The sequence below is a fragment of the Crocodylus porosus genome, unplaced genomic scaffold, assembly GCF_001723895.1.
Source record: "Crocodylus porosus isolate Cpor-Errol unplaced genomic scaffold, CroPor_comp1, whole genome shotgun sequence".
Taxonomy (NCBI): domain Eukaryota; kingdom Metazoa; phylum Chordata; order Crocodylia; family Crocodylidae; genus Crocodylus; species Crocodylus porosus.
Window position 1 is genome coordinate 186,856,599 of NW_017728886.1, and position 20,709 is coordinate 186,877,307.

At 43.1% G+C, this 20,709-nt stretch overlaps 2 protein-coding genes across 4 annotated transcripts in view; both read right to left on the reverse strand.

The window, feature by feature from the left end:
* Positions 1-2,840, reverse strand: part of USP14 (ubiquitin specific peptidase 14) — a 28,693-nt gene extending 25,853 nt beyond the window's left edge. For 2 of the 3 annotated variants that reach the window (XM_019546828.1, XM_019546821.1), the window contains exons 1-2: positions 2,679-2,837; positions 690-835 (exon numbers count right to left, since the gene is read on the reverse strand). In XM_019546828.1, the coding sequence (XP_019402373.1) occupies positions 690-835; positions 2,679-2,694 (162 nt within the window). In that variant the 5' untranslated portion in view covers positions 2,695-2,837. Of the gene's footprint in view, positions 1-689; positions 836-2,678 lie in introns of all 3 variants that reach the window. The other variant, XM_019546836.1, reaches the window with a different exon arrangement.
* Positions 2,841-8,723: 5,883 nt separating this feature from the next.
* Positions 8,724-20,709, reverse strand: part of ROCK1 (Rho associated coiled-coil containing protein kinase 1) — a 151,766-nt gene continuing 139,780 nt past the window's right edge. Inside the window, exons 33-34 of the mRNA XM_019546854.1 lie at positions 13,926-13,982; positions 8,724-10,516 (exon numbers count right to left, since the gene is read on the reverse strand). Coding sequence (XP_019402399.1) covers positions 10,513-10,516; positions 13,926-13,982 — 61 coding nt within the window. The 3' untranslated portion in view covers positions 8,724-10,512. The remainder of the gene's footprint in view (positions 10,517-13,925; positions 13,983-20,709) is intronic.

Below are 20,709 nucleotides of genomic sequence, written 5' to 3' on the forward strand. Positions count from 1 at the left end.
ATCAGGAGGCGCTACTTCACAGTCAGGGCGGCTAGGGTCTGGAACCAGCTTCCAAGAGAAGTGGTGCAGGCTCCTACCCTGGGGTTGTTTAAGAGGACGTTGGATGAACATTTTGCCAGGGTCATTTGACCCCAGTACTCTTTCCTGCCATGGCAGGGGGTCGGACTAGATGATCTGTTCAGGTCCCTTCCGACCCTAGAAACTATGAAACTAAGTGAAGCTCTTTAAGAGGAGGCTAGATGTACACCTTGCTGGGGTCACTTGACCCCAGTACTCTTTCCTGCCATGGCAGGGGGTCAGACTCGATGATTTGCTCAGGTCCCTTCCAGCCCTAGAAACTATGAAACTACAGGCAAATCCCACTTAATGCTGTTTTGCTTAATACTGTTTCACTATAACACTAATTTTAAATTGATACCCGATTTCACTTGGCGCTCAGCAAGTTTTGTTATAATGCTCACAATTGCCATCTTGGGTAATTAAAAACAATTGCGGTCACCATCTTGGGTCGTCAAATACTTTCAGTTTTACTTAACACTCGTTTTTTCAGGAACCAATTAAGAGCACTAGATGGGGGTTGCCTGTATTCAGAAACACTGCTTACAATTTTTTTAATACTGTTAATGTTGATTACACATTATATGGGAACACAGTTTGAGAAATTAATACAGAAAAGTTTTGATATCTACCTTCAGAGTTCCTCCTTTCAACATAACTTTTTGTCTGGCTGGCTGAACTCCAGTCAATGCAAAAAGCTGTGCCTTGAATACCATTGGAGGTTCATCAGTATTCAACTCTACGCCATCGAATTTCTCTTTTCCCCATTTTACATTAACTGCAAAGATAAAATAACACAGAACTAGATAATTTTCTGTTCAATTAACTTTAGAGAATTTAAAACTATTCATTTTATTCAAGACCTTGAATCATCTCAATAAATTCAGCTTGATTATTGATATAAAATTATGCAAGATACTTCTTTACTACTCACAATCCCAGCCTCACAATACATTACCTTCAGGAAACTATAAAATAGAATTCTGTTAGGCAAATGCAAATTCTGTTTCCAAAAGCATCACATACATTCAGAATCCGCTCAGCAGCAATGAACGCAAGTTTCAAAATAAGACCAAGCAAAACTGCTTTTCTGGCCAATTTTTATACGCAAAAACTGAAAGTTATTTCTATCAATCTACTAACCTGGAAGAGCATGACTACAATTGATCGTGCTTTCAGATGTCTGCTATGATAAGATACAGATCCTCAGCATAATTACTACAGACTAATTTAGCCTAGATTTTACTACAAAATGAGGAACAGACACAGCTCTCCAAAGTGAGCTACACAGTAAGTGCTATTGTGGGTACCTGGTGTTAGATAGCAGAGCACAGCCAGTTTGCACTAGGTAATTTGCTACCCTGAGATGAAAGAAGCAGACATGTTTGGTGCACAGGTTAATTTACACAAACACATAGTTATATTATGTCACTTTCTGAAAAATAACTTTACTCAAGAACAAAATGACTTACGCCTGTGTAAAGCTGCTGTGCCTTGAAGGTCCACTCCACCTTTACCAGAGTGGAAAGTTAACTTAAACAAGGTGTATGCCTGTACCCTAAAGCTTCCAGGAATGCAAAGAGGATAGACCTTCCCCACCAAAATAGAGAGACAGGTAGTTACCCTGTACACTTAAAAAAAGCCCAAAATTTCTATTTAACAGTTATAATTCTTTTGGCTGCAGAGATTATTTTACATCCAGTCGCACAATAAATTTGTCAACAGCATATTCAGACAAATTGCTGCAGGTAGCACCAGAAAAAAAAACAAGCAGTGGACACGCTGTTCCCTCTTAATGGAATGTGAACTTTATAATTCCATCACTGGTAACTGCTTTAGTTCAGACAGGGGCTGCCCATCTTCTAAGCCACATGCACCAGCCATAGCTATGTCCTGCACAGACCCTATCAAGTGCACTATGTGGATACTCCCTCCTCACCCACTGCTGCAACACACTGCCACATGGGCACCTCCCTACCGCTGCATGGCATGACTGCATTCCCCACCCCCAACCCTAGGTGTGGCCCCAGACTCACCCTCAGCTCCTGCCGCTGAGAGACTGCCCCACCCCACTGGGCAGAAAGCAGCAGCCATAAGAATGGGGACAGGAGGGGGAAAAGTCTGGAGATACTAATTGTTATTGCAGCCAAAGGAGTGGGGACAGTCAGGGAGAGTCAGTCAGGTGTGAGACCACAGGGTGAGCCTTCCCAGGTGACATGTGGCTCACAGACCGCTGGCTTGTTCACTGATCTGAAGCCAGTCATGTAACAAGAGAATTTTTTGGGTTTTTTTGGATAAAAACACGGTAACTCGTCAGGCGACCGCATCTTTTAAAGAACTTTGGACCTCTAAGTTTCGGCCCCAACCGGGCTGCGACTGGCCTCCAGCAGCTGGCTAGAGCACGCGATCTTCCAACGCTACCTTTCTGCCAGGCACTCGCTTGTTGGGAGAGGGAGGATCCGGCCTCGGGCAAGAGCGGGCTTAGAGGACGAGCTCTGGGGCTTCTTGAAGCCTTTCGATGATCTGTAGCGCGCAGAGCCCTGCAGCACAACGGTGGGGCCCGGCCTCACCCCCGCCCCAACCACCGGCCGCCCCGGGCCCGGCCCCGGCGCGCGGCTCACCTGAGAAGAGCGGCATGGCGGGCGGAAGACAGCCCCGAGGCGGCGCGAGCTCAGCAGGGGGCGGGCGGCAGTTCCGGCGCGTCCCGGCCTCGGGGGCTCATTCAAACCGGCCCCTCAGGATGACGCTGCAAGCGGGGCCCGGGCGCCGGAAACGAAGCAGGGCAATGCTGCGCGCGCCGCGCCGGAAGGGGCGGAGCCTGAAGACCGGCTGGCCGCGCACGCGCACGCGCACGCGCACACCTACCCACTTCAGACTCCAGAATGCCGGCGTAGAAGTTCACGCGCACACACCAAGAACCCGGCCACTTCCTTGGCCCCGCCCTTTCTCGCGTTCTTTCTCTGGCTCGGCTCAGCCTCGTCCGCCGCCGGGGCGCTGCGGCTGGAGGCGTGGGAGCAGTGCAGGCTTTGGGGCAGGGACCGGAGCTTCCCTGGGCGCTCAGCGCTGAGGGCGGCTGGCTGTGCCCGGGCCGCACGCTTTCAAAGCCCGATCTGACAGGGAAGCTGCGAGCACTGGATCAGCCGCGCCCAGGCCTGTGTCCAGTACGGGTTTAAACCAAGACGGTAGCGGCTGCTCCCGGTCCAGGGACTCGTTCCTGTAACTCCCTTCTTTCTATAGCTCCAGATTCGTCTGAACCCAGCGCATCTGTACCCCGAGCTTCCGGCAGCTGCAGTGCCCTTCATCAGCTACAAACTTTAAAAATAGATTCGCTTTTAAAAGGAGAAAAGTGTGGGAAACTGGCTTCCCCCTTGCAGGCTGCCAGAGCCCTTACTCCCCACACTTGAGTAGCAGGTCAGGAGTGAGGGGCACTGGTGGATGTTTACATGTGGGTCCTGATACAAGAAAGTTTGAGAAGTAAACCCCTAGGAACACCCAAGGTATATCAGCTACCTACTTCGGTTGGTCTGTAAAGTATAAGTGAACCCTTAGGACCGCAGCCTCAGCTCCCCACACCTTGCTGTCCTGCTCGGGAGCTGTGCTTAGTGCTGGCCCTTCTAAGCAGCTGATGACATGAACTCAGCTTTACAGAAGCTGCTTCTCTGTTGCCCTGATTCATTTAGTCCAGGGCTTGGTAGCATTTTTGTGGTGAGCGTAAAGGGAAAAAAAACCCTACCCCCTGGACTTGGAAGATGCTGGTGTGTCAGGAGAGCCGCAAGGGACCCAATCCTTGCGGCAGTGCAGCCCTAGCCGCTTCCCCACTCCACTCCGCTAGGCATGTGTACAGCTGCTGCCAGCAATGAGCTGGGCTGGGGCTCTAGACGGGTGCAGCCATTTGCCCCTGCCACCCACCCCAGAACCCAGGCTCATCACCTGCACCTTGGCCGACCTCCCTGCTGGCAGGATCTGCACATGCAGCTCAGGGAGCACAGCAGGGAAGAGGCTAGGACTCTGCTGTCCCTGGCTCCTTCCTTACTGCATGCTCTTAGGAGCACCTGCTATCACTGCTAGCTATAGAACCAGCCCAGGGCTCCTGACCCCAGTGCACCTGCCACATGCAACTAGGCTTTGTGCAGCTGCTGCCTGGCAGAGCCCAGGCTGCTCACAACAGGGCTTACGGCTTCCCCACTGTCTACTGCTAATAGCCTAGGCTCCATTGCCAGCGGCAGCTGCCCACAGGCCAGGCCAGTTATGGCATGCTGAGCGAAATGACCTAAGCTTGGCATGCTCTGACGTGTGCTGGGGGTTTGCCAACCCCTGAGTTTGTAAGGTACAAGTCTACCTTGCAGTCTGCCTGGCTTTACTTAACAACCATTTTCCTGCCGAGAGCAGTTAGAAAGGAATAACCAAGTTGAGTGGTTTCTGGAGGACACATTTGCTTACCTCAAGTGGTTTCTGAACGTCCAAAAGCATCTATCTACGAGAAGTGATTCAGCCAAGCATAGTCCAGGGACTACCAAAATCCCCAGCGTATGCGACAACCTGATATGCACTCCTGCCTTCATGCAACTTCTCAGCCCCCCCTTAGAAGAGTCAGGGGAGAGGGGGTGCACAGAAATCTATTAAACATTTCAGCAACTGCCCATTCTCCAACACAGAGAGGATGATTTTCTCATTTGCTTCCTGCTCTGCAACCCAACCTGCAGAAGGTCTCTGCAAAATTGTCCATGTAAAAAGCACCAGTTCCTCCCCCTTGTCTGCATTTCACCCACCACTTCTGGAAAAGGCTGTTGCTAATTTTTACTTTAGCAAGGAGTGTTTGATAATCTGATGGGGGGGAGGGGCAGAGAGCGGGAATAGACGGTCTTTACCACTAGGCAGCAACAGGCCCTTGTTAACAAACTGGCCCTCAGCCTATGGCAGCCTTGTCCCTACTTTTCAATGATAAAAAGCTGACCAGTCTAGGAAAGATTCCCCCCCAACACACACTCTTTTCTCTATTAGGTCAGTCCTCCCACTTTTGTGATGGGATGTCTCCTAGAGGTCACTGCTAGCAGAGAGGTAGTTAGCTATGTTATTCTGAAGTCAGGCAGATGGCAAGATGGAGCTGTGCCTTACAGAGCAGGGCTGTCAAACTCAAGTGGGGTCCTGGGACAGATCCAGGCCGTAGGGCTCCTTGTGGGTCAGATCGATCCTGTGGTTCAAGGTCTGCTTCACTGGCCACCGCAAGAGCAGTGGCAGTGAGTCTGGGGAAGCAAGTCCAGACAGCAGCAATCCAAGCTCATCTTCAATGGCCATGCCCAGCAGAGCAAAAAGGCCCCAAATTCTACAGCAGGTTATGGCTCCCAACTTCCAGTGGCCTACCAATAGCTGAGCTGGCCAGAGAGGTGCAACAGGGCTTGTTTGACACCCCTGCTACAGACCAACTTATCAGAGATGCATAAGCTTTCATGATCAAGAGTTCACTTCATTACATGCTACAAAGGGACATGCATAGAACAGGCTATCAAATAGAGAGCTATTTGAATTCTAAGACAAGGAAGGGAAGAGCAAACAAGTAGTAAACACAGAAGCACATAAAGGTCCAGGGAATGGGGTAAGAATTCACAGTCCCTGTTTAGACCATACTTAACACGTAACCAGTCTGTACATGACTCTTGTTCTTCAGTTTTGAATTCAAAGTTGGCTTTTAAAGTTCCACTATTTAAAAATAGCTACTCTCAGGTCAGTGATGGAACGTCCAAGAAAGGTTTCTGCCACACTTTTGTGGGTTTTTTGACTTGATGTCAGGTTGGTGTCCCTTCATTCTTTTACACAAGGATTGTCCTGTTCATCCAATGCAGACAACAGAGGGACATTGTAAGCAGGTGAGAACACTATACAATGTTGGTAGAGTTGCAGGTAAATGAACCACAGACATTATATAATCAGTGTTATTTGGTCAAGTGATGATCTGATATGTATTGAGGGGGCACAGCTTGCATCTGGGTCTGTTGCAAGTTCTGATGCCTCAGTGAAACTAGGAATTAAGTAGCCTATTGCTTGAGAAATGACACTTGATATTGGGGGGGGGGCTGGTCGGTTTCCTCCCCATAGCTACCTTGAAATGGCTATTTTCCAGAAGAGGGTGGTGATTGCTAACGCGTCTAAAATATTCTAGTTGCAGGGATATGGGTGACAACCAGGGGGATTCTGTTGTCCTCATCTCAGAGCTGTAGTTGTAACAGGTTGGAGGGGGGTCCAAGACTGGCTGTCTTCACTGGAGTGGATTTAGGCATTGTATTGTAAAAGTGTAAGAAGCCCTGTTCTAGATCCCCAAGGTGTGCATCCTAGTCAGTGGGATCAGAGCAGATTCAGCTGCAACGTAGAACCTGGCTGTACATAATGGATCTAGTGGTGTGCTTAGGATGAGAGCTGTTTGTGTGGAGGTAGCTGTGTATCAGAAACCTACAGACTGCCAATGTGATGGTAACACGGCCATTGCAAATTTTCACCATGGTATCTAGGAAATGAATTTGCTGGGTGGAGTATTCTAGAGTCAGTTTCATGGAGGACTGGACCTTGGTAGAATTTCTAGGGAGATTCCTTCCCATGTGTCCATACAATGAAGATCTCATTGATGCATCTTGAGTAGACCAGTGATGAGGGCAGCCGAGGAGGCATGAACTTTTAATTCTGTCATAAATACGTTGGCATGGGGGGTGGGGGGGATATATGCATGTCCATGGCAGTGCTATTTGTTTGTAGGTACAGGAAATCCCTAAACCTGAAATTCAGTTGTGTGTGAAGACAAAGTGGAAGAGTATGATGGAAACAAGCAGCACCATTATCGGGAATAGTGTTCTGAACGGCTTGTGGTTCATCCTCATAGGGGAGGCTGGCATACAGAGATGTGACTTCCATGACAGTCAACATGATATTTGCTAGATGCTTTTCAATGGAGCCTAGTTTCGTTGAAAAATCTGTTGCATCTTCCTTTTAGTCACTGCTAACGATGAAAGCTATCTGAATGGGAGGTTCAGAGAACACAAAAAGAAGGGAGAAGTAAGAATAGAATGGAAAAAGACCTTTTAAAGTATTCAAAATCCAACCCTCCCCCCTGCAAAGGGCCTGTCACACCACTGCAGAGTCCAGATGAAGATTCCCTGTCAGCAGAATTATTTAGCTGGATTTGTTTTTTGAAATGCTAGGGTTCCTGTACATATATGCCACACCTACAGTAAGTAGTTACCAACATAGAATCATAGGATTAGACAGGACTCTTAAGGGTCATTTAATCCAACCCCCTGTACAGATGCAGGATTTGCTAATTCCAAATATGCCTAAATAGCTTCCTCTTAATCTCCAATGAAAGACATTCCACAACTGCCTTCTTTACACTAACCCACCCAAATTGTAACATGCGTCTAGACTTTAATATTTAGGTGCAACATACTACAGACATACAAATCAATATAATTTTACTCTTAAGTCTCATTCTCTTCAAGCAAAAAGCAGCATTTAGGAAGTGTACAATTTTTAGCACAGGTATATATTAACATTTCCAAAGTGTTTTAACATTCTATAAAGCATGTCCGGTGCTTCACATTCTTCTCCTATTCCATAAATCACTCATAGCATTTTGCTCTAAATCTTCTTCATATCATCAGGCTGCTACTATGAGTTATGGCATAGTTGCTGCCAAAAGGAATGATCGAGCAGATTGAGCCTTAGGTACAAAAATCAGTTCAATATAATCTAATGTGGGAAGCAAATGCAATCCATTAAAATAATCTGACCATAGGTTTGTGGAAGAAAAAAAATCCTTCAAGTCCCCTTCGTAATTCACATATATTTAAAGTGCAGTAAATCTAAACTTAAAACAACTGATTTTACTGTCTGCCAGTGAAGATTAAGGAGGAGAAGCGAGCAGTTTGGATTGGAAAGAAACACCTTAACTAAAAAATGTCAAATGCATTTCTCTGAGCTTAACCAATTATAGAAACAGATTAATCTAGTTTTGTGGAGAAGTGAATGAAATTTATTTTGAATTAAACCAATCTTACCATCCATTTATACTTTATGCTTTTCCCAATCCATCCACTACCAGAGGCAGGCAATTATTTTGGGCGGAGGGCTGCTTACAGGCAGCCAGGGGCAGATAAATATTAATTTTCTAAATTTTTTTTAGGGGCTTTGTGGGTTGGATAGAATGGCCTGGCAGGCTGCACGTGGTCTCTGGGCCACATTTTGCCCATCCCTGCCCTACCCTTTGTATCCTCTCATCCTTAACCATCATACCTGTGGAAGATGAATACCCCAAATTGTCACAAGTCATTTGCAAATCAGGTTAGCGCTATCAAGTCAATAGATGGTGCTGTACTTATAGAAGTTTGTGAAGCAATAATTAATACAGTTCACTCACAGGTTTGAAAATAATCTAATGTCTCTGACTCAACCTCTTTAGTTGGATTTTCTAAGTTGTACGATGGCCATTGATAGAACGCTTGCGCCCGTTATCTCCCCTTCCCCAAAACATAGGTGGCTATGGTAATCACAGTGGGTACACTACTGTTTTCAGGCCCTCGTAGACTACTGGTTTGCTGTTTCACTGGCACTATTTCAACTGCAGCATCTAAGTCACTGAGCACGGTATGTACCACACACCCTTTTTTGAGGACAAGGGGGTAAAACATCAAGCATTTATTAATTTATGTAGCATAACAAAAAAATTCTTCTGAGTCCCATCAGCACAGTTACAAATGCAAACTGTACCTTGCATGTAATTCAAACAAACACAACCATTTTAAACTAATAGAAATTGTAAACATTGCATGAATTATACATGTTTTGATGGATACTTGTATAATCTGTTACAAAATTTTCATAGCAAATTTTCTGTGCGCTCACAAAAAATGTAAACTTGAAGTCATGAGAAAACACCATACCAGTCATTTTTAAAAGGGTCCTTCCATAAATTACTTTTATTTCTCATTAAATGAGCAGAGAGTCATTACCATATTAATAACAGATATGTTTATTATTACATATCCATCAGTGCGGCTTTCAATACCACTTGAAACATGCAAATCGTCCTAAGGACGAATCAGTTTTCCAGTGCTTATTTAATACACAACTGCAAAGCCATTATAAATTACTGAGGAGGTATTTGGTTAAAAAATAAAAATAAAACCATACTGCTCATACCATGAATGTATTCCTGCTACAAAGTAAGAGTTTGACGGCACTTATACCGTAATTACTGAATTATCAGTGGAGTTTTTAAAGGGCCATATGTGTACTATTTTGTTGCTGTGTTGCATACTTTGCCTACATTTTCTGAAGACCTCTTGCTTTTTAAATGAGAAATCTTTCTTTGTAACAGGAGTTTTCATTCAAAGATTATATTCAATTTAGGAAATGCATCTAGCATCTACAATACTTTAACCAATTAAAGTTCAGTAAAAACCACTGATGCATAATAAGTTGTTGAGATTCTACACTTATCGACATGGCAATAATACAATTATCTCAAATTAAGGCACTAAAAGGACAATGCAACACCCATTAAAAGTGTTCTACGAATAATTTACATTTCAAACAGTGCATACATTTCTTAAATGTTTGTTAACTTAATATATGTTATCACTTAAAATTGTAAAGGCAATACATTACACAATTATAGAAATGAATGTACCCCAAAATATGCTTCCAAACTTGGGTTTTTTGTACTGTTAGTTTCTAATGTCTCTAATACTAAAATAACTCAGTATGGCTTGGCAAAAATGCATAGATTAAATGCAATTATCTGTTACACTCCCCCCCACCCTTTACAAACTTGCTGAATCAGTATTTTATAAAGCATAATGTAAAATATTTAACACTTTGATCTGTTCCATTACGGGTGATTAGCATTAAGGTTGTTAAGAACTCTGCAGTGAAGGCACTGAAGTTCAAGTGATATACGGCTTCATTTTTAAACTTGATCTGCAGTCTTTGAAAGCACAACTTTCGAGTCAAAGAAATTTCAGTCCATCTCATTTTGAGATATTTTTCTTCTCTACTCAAGTTTATGTGCTCATTTTGATATAAATATCCCCTCCTCCAAAGGGTATAGTTCTTTTTTTTGTTGATACAAGGAAAGCAGACTGCATTTTATTATGATTGATAGGCATTTTTAGAAATCCAAAAAGGCAGCACCTTTTTCATACACCTAGCTAAGCTTTATTTGCTTTAACTTGCATTACATAGTAATAATTAATCTAATCTATCTTTAGGCAAACCCGCAATAAAACACCCTCAGCGTGTTTTTTGTGCCAAAGCAAGGAGGAGACAGTAACAGCAATCTTAACCCTGAAGCCTGTGATAGTTGTGTTGAAAGGAACAACAAACAGCCTCTCTGCACTGCTTGGTGTGGTTAAAAGAGTCCTGTTTTTCAGACTGCATTCCATGAAGTTTCATTAAGTACTGTACAGGTGGTTAGCTGAAATTAAGAAAAAATATAATTAATGAAAAAATTGCATTAGATGCCTCTAATCAATGTTAACTGAAGAGATAACATGAATAAATAAGTACTTGTATTCCAAACAGCAACATTTAAAAACTTAAATATGTCTTCTATTATAATGCTATAAGCCCACTTAATCATTTGAAAAGTAAAAATGTATATAATTTGATATAAAATTAAAAGCGACTATTTTCTGATAATTTTAGTATGTGAAAATTAATTTACAACATCATAAATTAAGCTAAGTGGCTATGAATAAGTGTCAGGTGTTTCTATAACGTTTCAAAATCATACCGAGATGAACTACAAGGTCAATACTACGTTAATGCAGTGTAATTAGCAACTTTGGAATATGCAAGCTCTGATTCTATGTTAATTAGAAGAAAAGACCATCACAAGACTTATATAAAAGTACTGAAATGTAAACTACAAAAATGAACAGTGAATTTTGTCTGACGTAACATAAGCGGGCAGGCAATTATTTTGAGCCGAGGGCCACTTACCCAGTTCTGGCAGGCTGTCAAGGGCTGCATGGGTAGCCCCGCCCCTTGACAGGTGCCCTGCCCCTGGTCACCATCTTGGGACCAACATCCCAATGTTTTGGGACCAATGTCCCAGGGCCAGCACTGGTGGAGCCCAAAGTGGGGCACAGGCTGGTAGGGGCCTGTGGAGCCAGGCTGGGCTGCACCAGCAGGGATGGGGGAACCGACCCAGTTCCATAGAGCCCCTGCGCTCCTGCCACCCTGCTCTGGGCCCCACCAGCACTGGCCCCAGGACACTGGTGAGTCCTGTGGTCCCACTGGCTCCCTGCCCACTCACACCCAGTGCCCCCCCAGCCCCGCGGTACAGGCGGGGGGGGGGGCAGCGCACAGCCCTGACCCCCTGCTCACCGGCAGGGAAGAAGCTGGTGCTGAGCATGGGAAAAAGTGACCCCTCACCTGACCCACACCCGGTGCCCCATGCTGCAGGCACTCACAGCCTGCATAGGGCTGTTCGGAGTGGGCACAGGCAGCCCCACACAGGTTGCAAGCAGCTGCAGCGCAGGGTACTGGGCATGGGTGGGGAGGGGCCACTTCCCCCCCCCCCAGTGCTCCTTCCCTGCCCAGGGTCCCTGTCCCCCACTTCCCCCCCACCCCCCATTTACTTGAGCTTCCCATGCTGGGGCAGCCACATGCTCCCAGTCCAGAAACCCCAGCAGGGGCTTCCAGCTGGGTGGCAGGGCCGGGTGGGCCCCACTGTTGTTGGAGCCTGCTGGGCTTCCCCTAGGTCCTACTGCCCTTGGTTCCTGTCATTTTTGACAAAACCAAGGGCAGAGAAATATTAAATTTTCCAAATTTTTTTTAGGGGCCCCACAAGCCAGACAGAATGGCCTTGTGGGTCACATCTGGCCTGCGGGCCACATTTTGCCCACCGTGATGTAAAGCCTATTTGCTGTACTAACTTTTATACCAACTTGATTAATCTTCCACACTTCCCTGCCAATTATAAACTAGATTGGTGAAATAAATACAAAAACAGATTCTACAGCAACCCTACAGATAAAATACTCTGTAAAAACAGAAGGCGTTATAAAAGCAAGATATAGCTTCATGTCTCGAAACAGCACTACAACTGGTAGTGAAGTCATCATGTAGTCCTGATTTTTATTTGAAAGTAATACATAGATTAAATTAGAATTACTAAGTGAACTTATTTATAGAGTTACTCTTAGATCCCCATCTACACATTACACTTAAGAAATGATTAAACAGTTACTCGCGTCTTAACTTGCAACTCAGCAACTTGTTCAATCCATTAAAGGTGTCATAAAACAAGGAACATGATAAAACAAAAAATAAGTAATAGCTTTATTGCTTGTTCTTATCACACCATTAATTGAACACGTGGCTGGCCACCCCCCACCTCCCCGCGATGACTGGAAACTCCATCAGCTGACACTGTTCCCGGCCCCATCAGCTGCAGGGTCCAGAGCCACATGAGCTTGCTACCTGCCGGTGCAGGGGGGACACTCGGATTGCAATCCCAGCCTGGCAATAAGGCATGCTTGGATCTAATGCTGTCCCACAACCAAGTGTCCAGCCATACGTGTGGTACGGCAAGATGTGTGACTGTGTAGAACGTGCATCAGAACCTATCACGCCTTTACCTGAACATTCAGAGAGGCCCTTACTAGGCCTGACACTACACAGTGAAAATCAGTGGAAACTTCAGCAGAGCTAGATTAGACCACACAAAAACATCTATTCACACTTCTAAATTTACAGAATTGAAAAAAATGCTTTCTCTATCAAAGCACTTAAAGTGCTTGAAGGCCCGACTCAGCATCCACTGGGGAAAAAAGATGGCTTTAGATGGATGTGCTTGCATGTTTAGAAGTTAAGCACATGCTCCTGTGTGTTACAAAACTACAGCATGGTGGTGTTTCATCCCCAACAATTCAGTTGTACTACACTAATCTTTTAAGAATGCAGCAATTATCAGATCCCAGGTAAACACCAAGAGGACTATCATCTTTCCTCATCCTTTCCTCTACAGCTCAAAGTGAACAACAATTTTGTTTCTGGAGGGGCAAGGGAGAAGGGGGAGGAGAAAAGAGGGAGAACAGGGAACTGAGATTATTTTTGGAGTCTTAAAAATAATCTTAAAATCTCTTGGCCTCAAAAATCCTATGGAAGCAAGTTCCATCAACTAAAAAAGAAAAACAAAACAAAACAAAGAACAACTCCCCCCAAGTGTGTCATTTTTCAATTCCAGCTTATGGTTCTGTATGCCTGTAACAATTCTGTCACCCACCCCCCTGGACAATTCTAACAGTCTCATTATATAAGCAGTGGTTCTGCCCTATAAACATTTTCCCTGCCACAATATACACTCAGCATTTACAGCATGTCACAGTTAAAACAGAGTGTGTTTTAATTAATAGTGATAAAATAAAATATATCCATATTAATCTTATGATGCAAGGAACTGAAATTTCTACAGACAACTCTCTCTGCTGACCCTAAATACACCTTCACTTAGGGATTCAAAAACAGGGTCTGGGGAGAATATGTTGACATTAAAGGTTTAATTCTCATTAGCCTGGAAAATTTTGTATTAATAGAAATCCAAATCCTAAATAGTTAGCATACATATATAAAAACTGTTTCTGAACAGCAGTAGCAGGAAGACTAGTATTAGAGCTAGAAGAGGTTTTGGGCAGAAGTTCTGAAATAAAGTAGAGACTGACAAAGAGAAAAAAATATTTTAGAAAACTATCTATGGGGTAATACTTTTTTCCCTAATTCTAATGAAGTCACATGTTCAGGAATGGAAGAGAATGACTGGAATAGCTTACTATTGTCATGTGACAATCACCAGATGGTTAAAAGGGAAGGTTACTCACCAATAACTGGAGTTCTCTGAATGGGTAATCTCCCCCACAGATCCACACTCCTTTGACCTATTGAAATGTAGAAATGAATATTTCAAGAAAAATTTCAGATGCACCAAGTGCTGAGTGTTTAAACAGGATGGTGGTTTAAGGGAAGTAAATTGTCTGCCCATGCTAGCTAAAGCCAGGACACAGGCCAAAATCTATAAGCGAGTAAGATTAAAAAAGTATAAGAGGAAGTGCATTTCTTCCTATTATTTTCAAGTGTCTGAATGGAAAGTTTTTGTGTCTCTGAAGTAACCTGAAAAGATGCCTAGAAAAATGTAAGATCTTGAGATGAAGAAGAATCTTAGAAGCCAAATAACTAATTTAAATGGATGCAGGAACTGAGTGAAAAAAAAAAATCTGCCTGTTCTTCCAACAAGAAGGTTGACAACTATGAAAGATTTGAATACCAGAGCTGTTTTGCCTAATATGGCAGTACTGTAGGGTTTGTTTGGTTTTTTTTGTTTTGTTTCATTTTGTTTTAGCATAAGCCTTGAAAAAGTAGATCCGAGAGTGAGACACAAGATGAGCAAAAGACAATAAGAGAGCCCATGAGGCAGCACTGGATTTCTATAACCAGAGAATATGCAACATGATGGCCACTTTGAAAAATTTGCCATAACTGAAAGTAAGTTATGTTACTAAATTGTTAAAAATAATCAAATAGAAACAGTGAACAGAAGCCCCTGCAACCAGAAGAGGAAAGTAGGGCATGCTTGAGATGCAGTTCAAGCAGCCTCTGTGAAGATTGAAGTCAGAAAACAATATTAAAAGTATGAAAGTAAAATAAAAAGGACATACTAGTTTTACAAAAGCACAAAAGGAAACTGACATTGTGCAAGGAACATTGCAAAACAGAAAAGCAGCGATGTTCTAGCACAGTAACTGTCACAATAGGAATTTTGATATTCTAGTCATTTTGTATTTCAAATGATCAATAGTAGTAAAAAAAATCATCTTTAGAATAAAGTCTATTTGCATACACACATAGTTATGAAATAATTTCTTTTCTCCTTTAAAAGAAGGCAAGAATATAGTCCAAAGATTTAAAGAAAAAAAAGAAAACCTTCCTTTTAGTAACAGCCTTCTTTTAGAAGCATTTAAGAATGGGAGATCTCCTTTACAAATGCTACAAAAATGGACAAATGCTATAAAAAAAATAGACAAAAAAAAGGACAAAACCAAACGTGTGAATTCTCCAGAACTCATTATATAAAAGGATCGCTTCAAGTGAAAGGATTAAGTCAGACACTGGCAACCTACAGCCCACAGGACAGACCTGGTCCCGGAATAGACTGAATACAGCCTGTGGCAGCTCAGGAAATCTACAATCAGAGCAGCAGAGGAGACCTCTCCACATTCCTACCACTACCTGTCTTTTTCCATCTATTCACTCCACAGCATCTGCTGTGTGTTGGAAGATGTGGAGATTTGAGGTCTTCAACTGGAACGGAGTTGCAACCAGTAGCCTGTGGTGATAAAAAATTATTAAGCCCTGCACTCATTCTAAAAGCAACATACCATTTTAGAAAGAACTTTTGCCTAAGTAACTGGGAGAGCAAGAGTTTTGTGTTACAGTATCTCAGAAGAATCAGACTTACAAGGTAATGTGATGAATACTGCCAATTAGTCTGAGCAACTAAATGCAGTATGAGGACTCTGTTACTGCTCCTTACGAAGAGAAGAATTAGAAGTTGCCAGAAGGGGAATATTTCACAGTAATTGGAAAAGTGCTAAAGGCCTGATTCAAAACCCACTGAAGCCAATACAAGTCCTTTAAGTGATGTATATGGGTTTTGGATGCATACCCAGCACCTTACTGTGGAACAGATCAGAGGCAGAAGACCTGGGTTGCGCTGAAGGAAGCATGCTGGCTGGACCAGCTGGGGTGCTCTCTTGTGCAAAAGTCTAGAGCTGAAGCACTTGCAGATTTTACCAAACACATACTCAGGGAATATTTAGGATCTGGTGGGGACAACAGTGATGACCTTTTGTGGTGCCTCCCATAAGTAGCCATAAAGTGAAACCAAGTCACTAAGGCAATTTGACTTCTGATTTTTTCAATTTTGATACACTATACTTTCCAATTTTGATATACTAATTACAGGATGAGCCAGAGCAACCTCTCCCATTATGAAGGAAAAGCTTGACTGTTCAAGCTATACCTCGCTCAAGCAATCAGTGCTGGAACACATCACCAGGAAAATGAAACCATATGCAGAAACCTTCTACAAGAAACACATATAGAACAGCTGTGGAAGATGAAGCTGGCAGGCTACAGCCTTGCAGACTCTGTAGCCAGTAGGATCCGCAGCCTTGCTACCTTCATCAGAAATAACCTACCATGCACGATCAAGAGACATCACACTTCCCAAAGTGCAACAGAAGAGAACACTGTCCAGGTCAATGACAATTTTTGGTAGTATACACAAGCCACCCCCTGCCATGTTCTCAATCACATCCCCACTTACTTAAAATCAGATTACCTTACATGCAGGTGACTTCAATTGTCAACATCAAGATTCAGGGTACCCTATCAACAGTAGTAATGGAGATAGTCTTAGTCTCTAGGTAAGCCTGAACGATATATCCTTTGTATATGACCCAAAGGAGGTATGTAGCTTCTACTCTGGATGCTGGAACATTCAGACAAACCCAGATCTTGCCTGGTGAAAGGGCAACTCAAGTAGAATGCCAATAAGAAAAAAATACTTGATAAATTTTCATCATCTCAGCACAGACCCTCACTCACTAGCATTGACAATATAGAGAACATCTTGCTCCAAAGAGCAAGCTGGCTTTCAGGAAAAAGTGGTGTACCACTGACCAAGTGACACTAACTTACATCTGACATAGAAAACAGATTTGAAATGAGGCAGAAAACAAGCACAGCCTTTACTGACCTTACAGCCGCCTATGGCACTATATGGCACCAAGGCCCCAAATATGGCACTTTCTATGATACCTGACTACAAGCAATGCACTTTCATCATAAACAATTTCCAGCAGATCATTCAAACTCACTACTAGCCAAGGAGAAAAAAAGATTACAAACTCTGAAGAATTGGAGCCCTCCAGGGTCAGCGCTAGCACCAGTTTTTTTCAACGTATATACCTCTGACTTCCCCATACAACATCCAAGTGATACATGTATGCTTACCACATTGCCATGGCAGCTCAAGAAACCGATATGACAAAACTGGAAAAGATACTGAGTTCCAACATGGAACTTATCATCACTGACTATCTCCACAAGTGATGCTTAACGCTGAGCATCAATAAATCAGTATCATCACTCTTCCATCTGGCAGCAACAGGAGTGGGCTGACTGCTGGGAAAGGTCAGACTTATTCCTAGAGCTGAGCATGACCTTGACAGAGAAGCATGGGTCAAACTGAACTGAGATCTGGATATGGATGCTTCAAAGTAACACTTCACAAGATGAACATCTTGGACACCCCCGTGTGAATGCAGTGCCCAACAAATAGCACAGAACTTAATCAAGAGCTGCAATCTTTACAAATGCCCAGACAAGGCAAAAGGAATCTGCACGTTGAGTGATAATACCAGACAGTGGCTTATAGATCTGGAAGTTAGTATCTGACACCATACAAAGGAGAGGGAGATAAGTGAAAAGGGGGAGGGGGAATTTGGTGAAAGTCTGTACTCCAGGACCTCGTGAGGCACAACAATTACAGAAGTGATAGAATCCCATTACATTTCCAGTTGCATTCAAAAGACTGTCTCAGTTTGACAGTGAGAAGTCATGGGGTAGCAAAGTGCCAAAAATACAAAGACAAATGTGTAGACACCACCAAGGAAATGTTTGTTGGTTGTAGCTGTGTTGGTCTAAGGACATAGGCAGACAAGGTTCTTTGGGTAAATGTGGTATCTTTTATTAAACCAACTGAGTAGTTGGAAAAATTGTTCTTTGCAAGCTTTTGGGTACAAACACCTTTCTTCAGGCACAGAGAGAGTTTCCACTAAGGAAACACATTCCAACTCCTGCTTTATACCTCTTTCCAGCTCTGCTGCTAGGCTGATGCCTGCAGAATCATACTGACCAGATAAGATTTCCTTGCTAGCCTACCAATCTAAAAGATAGGCTAAATTTTGTCAAAGTGGAGCATGTTTCTGGAATACCATGGAAGGTTCATCAAGTGCCTAAATTATGAGGCGTCCAAGATGTGCTCATTAGGCTAATCTGCCTACAGATCTCGCCCCTCTTGGTTTGCACTTCCACCATATCCCCATACCTGGCAACAACAGGAGGCATGCAGGGAAAGCATTTGTTTATCATAGTGTAATTGACATGTTAACATCTTCTGAGATGCTGAGTCCCTCCCCTGCCACAAACTCTACTCCTGACAAGAAGAGTAAAGCTAGTAAAATTCTAACAAACTAAGAGAAATTAACTACTTCTTGATGGTAGCAGAGGTAAGCAGCAAAAGGATGCTCAGCTTCTGTGGAAAAACCTTTCCAGGACTCCCTCTACATGGCAACAGGAGGAAGGAGGCAGAATCAAGTACCACTTAAGCCAGGAGTTGTAAAAGGGGTACTTGGGAAGGCCCTGGCGGGCACGTGCAGGCAGGTGGTGTCAGAGCACCGCCACCTCCCAGGAGCAGGGGCCAGAGGAGGGATTGGAATGCAACCGCCGCCACTCACCACTCCATGCTGTCACCACTCCAAAATCTGGCCACGCACCCCCACTCTCCCCACACATCCAGCCGCTAGGCGTACACTTATTAAAAAAGGTTGAAAACCCCTGACTTAAGCAACTGGGGTGAGGTACAGCACTGATAGCAAACTTCTCTCCCAGTAATACATCTTTTACTGGAAGACATGTTCCAGTCCTTTACTTGTTCTTGTGGCTTTTCTCTGAACACCTCAGATACTTCAACATCCTTCTTGAATTGCAAACATCAAGATTGGGCACAATCACATGAGTGCCAAATATCACCCCTCTACTCCCTAAGGGCCCCCTCTCCCACCCTTTAGAAACACCAAGTGTTAAAACTTTCGGTCACAGCATCACCCTGGGAGATCCTGTTCATCTGAACATGATTAACTACCATGACACCTCCAACTCCTTTCTGAACACTGCTTCCCATGTTGCAGTCTCTCATTCAGTAGGCATATATTCTCCTCCTCCTTATATTTGACCATACTGAAATATTGGTTGCCTTTCTATGTATGTTGCAAGGCAGATCAGGTTGTCCTTGATCAGTGAGCTTTCCTTTTCATTACTTGTCAGTCCTCAGATCTGTGCATCAACTGCATTATTTTAAGTCACTGGTAAGTAACTTAACACGTAGGCCAAGAACCAATCTCTGTGAAACCCCTTTAGAAACATTCCTTATTGACAATGATTATCAGTGTACAATTACATTTTGAGACCCAATTAGCAGTTTAATACATTTAATGTGTACCTACCATATTGATTTTACTATTCTAGTTTCTTAAATCAAAATGTCATATGGTACCAACTAAAATGTCTTACAGAAATTTAAGTATATTACACCAACATTATTACCTTTAAAAGCCAAAAATGCAACCTCAAAAATACCAAGTTAATTTGACAAAATACTTATTTCCACAAATCCATGTCAACTGGCATTACTCAGACTGGACTCTATTAATACTTATCAATTGACTCCCACATCAGCTGTTCCCTTATTTTGGCTGAAATCACCTTCAGGCAGACAGGCCCATAAATTATACCAGTTATCCTGGATACTCTTTTAAATCTCTAGCATGGCTTTCTTCCAGTCCTCTGCAATTTGTCCAGTATTTCAAGACTTACCAGAAATCCACAAAAGATAGTCCACAAAACTGTCATCCCCTCATGCTGAATTTTTGGATGCAAATTATCTAGACCTGCTGACTTTAACATTTATATTTATTAACTGCTTAACTAGTTTAACATCTTAATTACTAGTGGATATGAAAGTGTTTATCATCAGATAATATGACAAATATGAATAAATCTTTTTTTCTAAGCACAGAACAAAAGTATATACTGAATACTTGACCCTGTCAGTTCTACCATGTCCAGCCAGTAATGGACCAATATACATCTGTTAGCATTTCTTTTGTTACTTGTCCATAACTGTGGCCACAGAATTCTCTTGGCATCATTTCCCTTATGTAGTTCCAGTGTCTGCAACTTTTGCAGCATAAGTAAAAGTGACTGATGATCTTGGCAATAGTGGGTTTAAATCACCTGGAACAAGGAGGCTGGTGCTCTTTAGTGTCTTTCAAATGACTTTCTATTTTTCTGAGGGGCTGAGCTGTCCAGAAGGGAGATTTTTTTGTGGGAGGCAATCATCTGCAAGAGCAGCTCAGGGATTCTTCAGCTAGACCTAAAAAGCTTCTGCATTTTTGCACTCCAAATTCTGGAGCAGTTGCATTTTGGATATCATGTTTAACTTGAAGAACTAAGGGTCTAAATATCTTTCCAAGTATCAAATGCCTTTACCAGGGGTACAGGCCATTAGCACTCTGAACACTTGACACCTTTTCCCATGTTAAGATTCATTAATATTATATGGCAAAAGGTTAGAGTTGCCTTGAAAACAGACATGGAAAGAATTTTTTCTGAAGTGTCAGCCTAAAGAGGTTCTATAAAACCAATCCCCCCACCCCCTCCAAACTGACAGACCCATCAGGATCTTTCCGGGATTTCTTCTTTAAGCCGGTATTCCAATTTCCCTTCCAGATACATGGTTCACAATCTAGATCTTACTCCTTG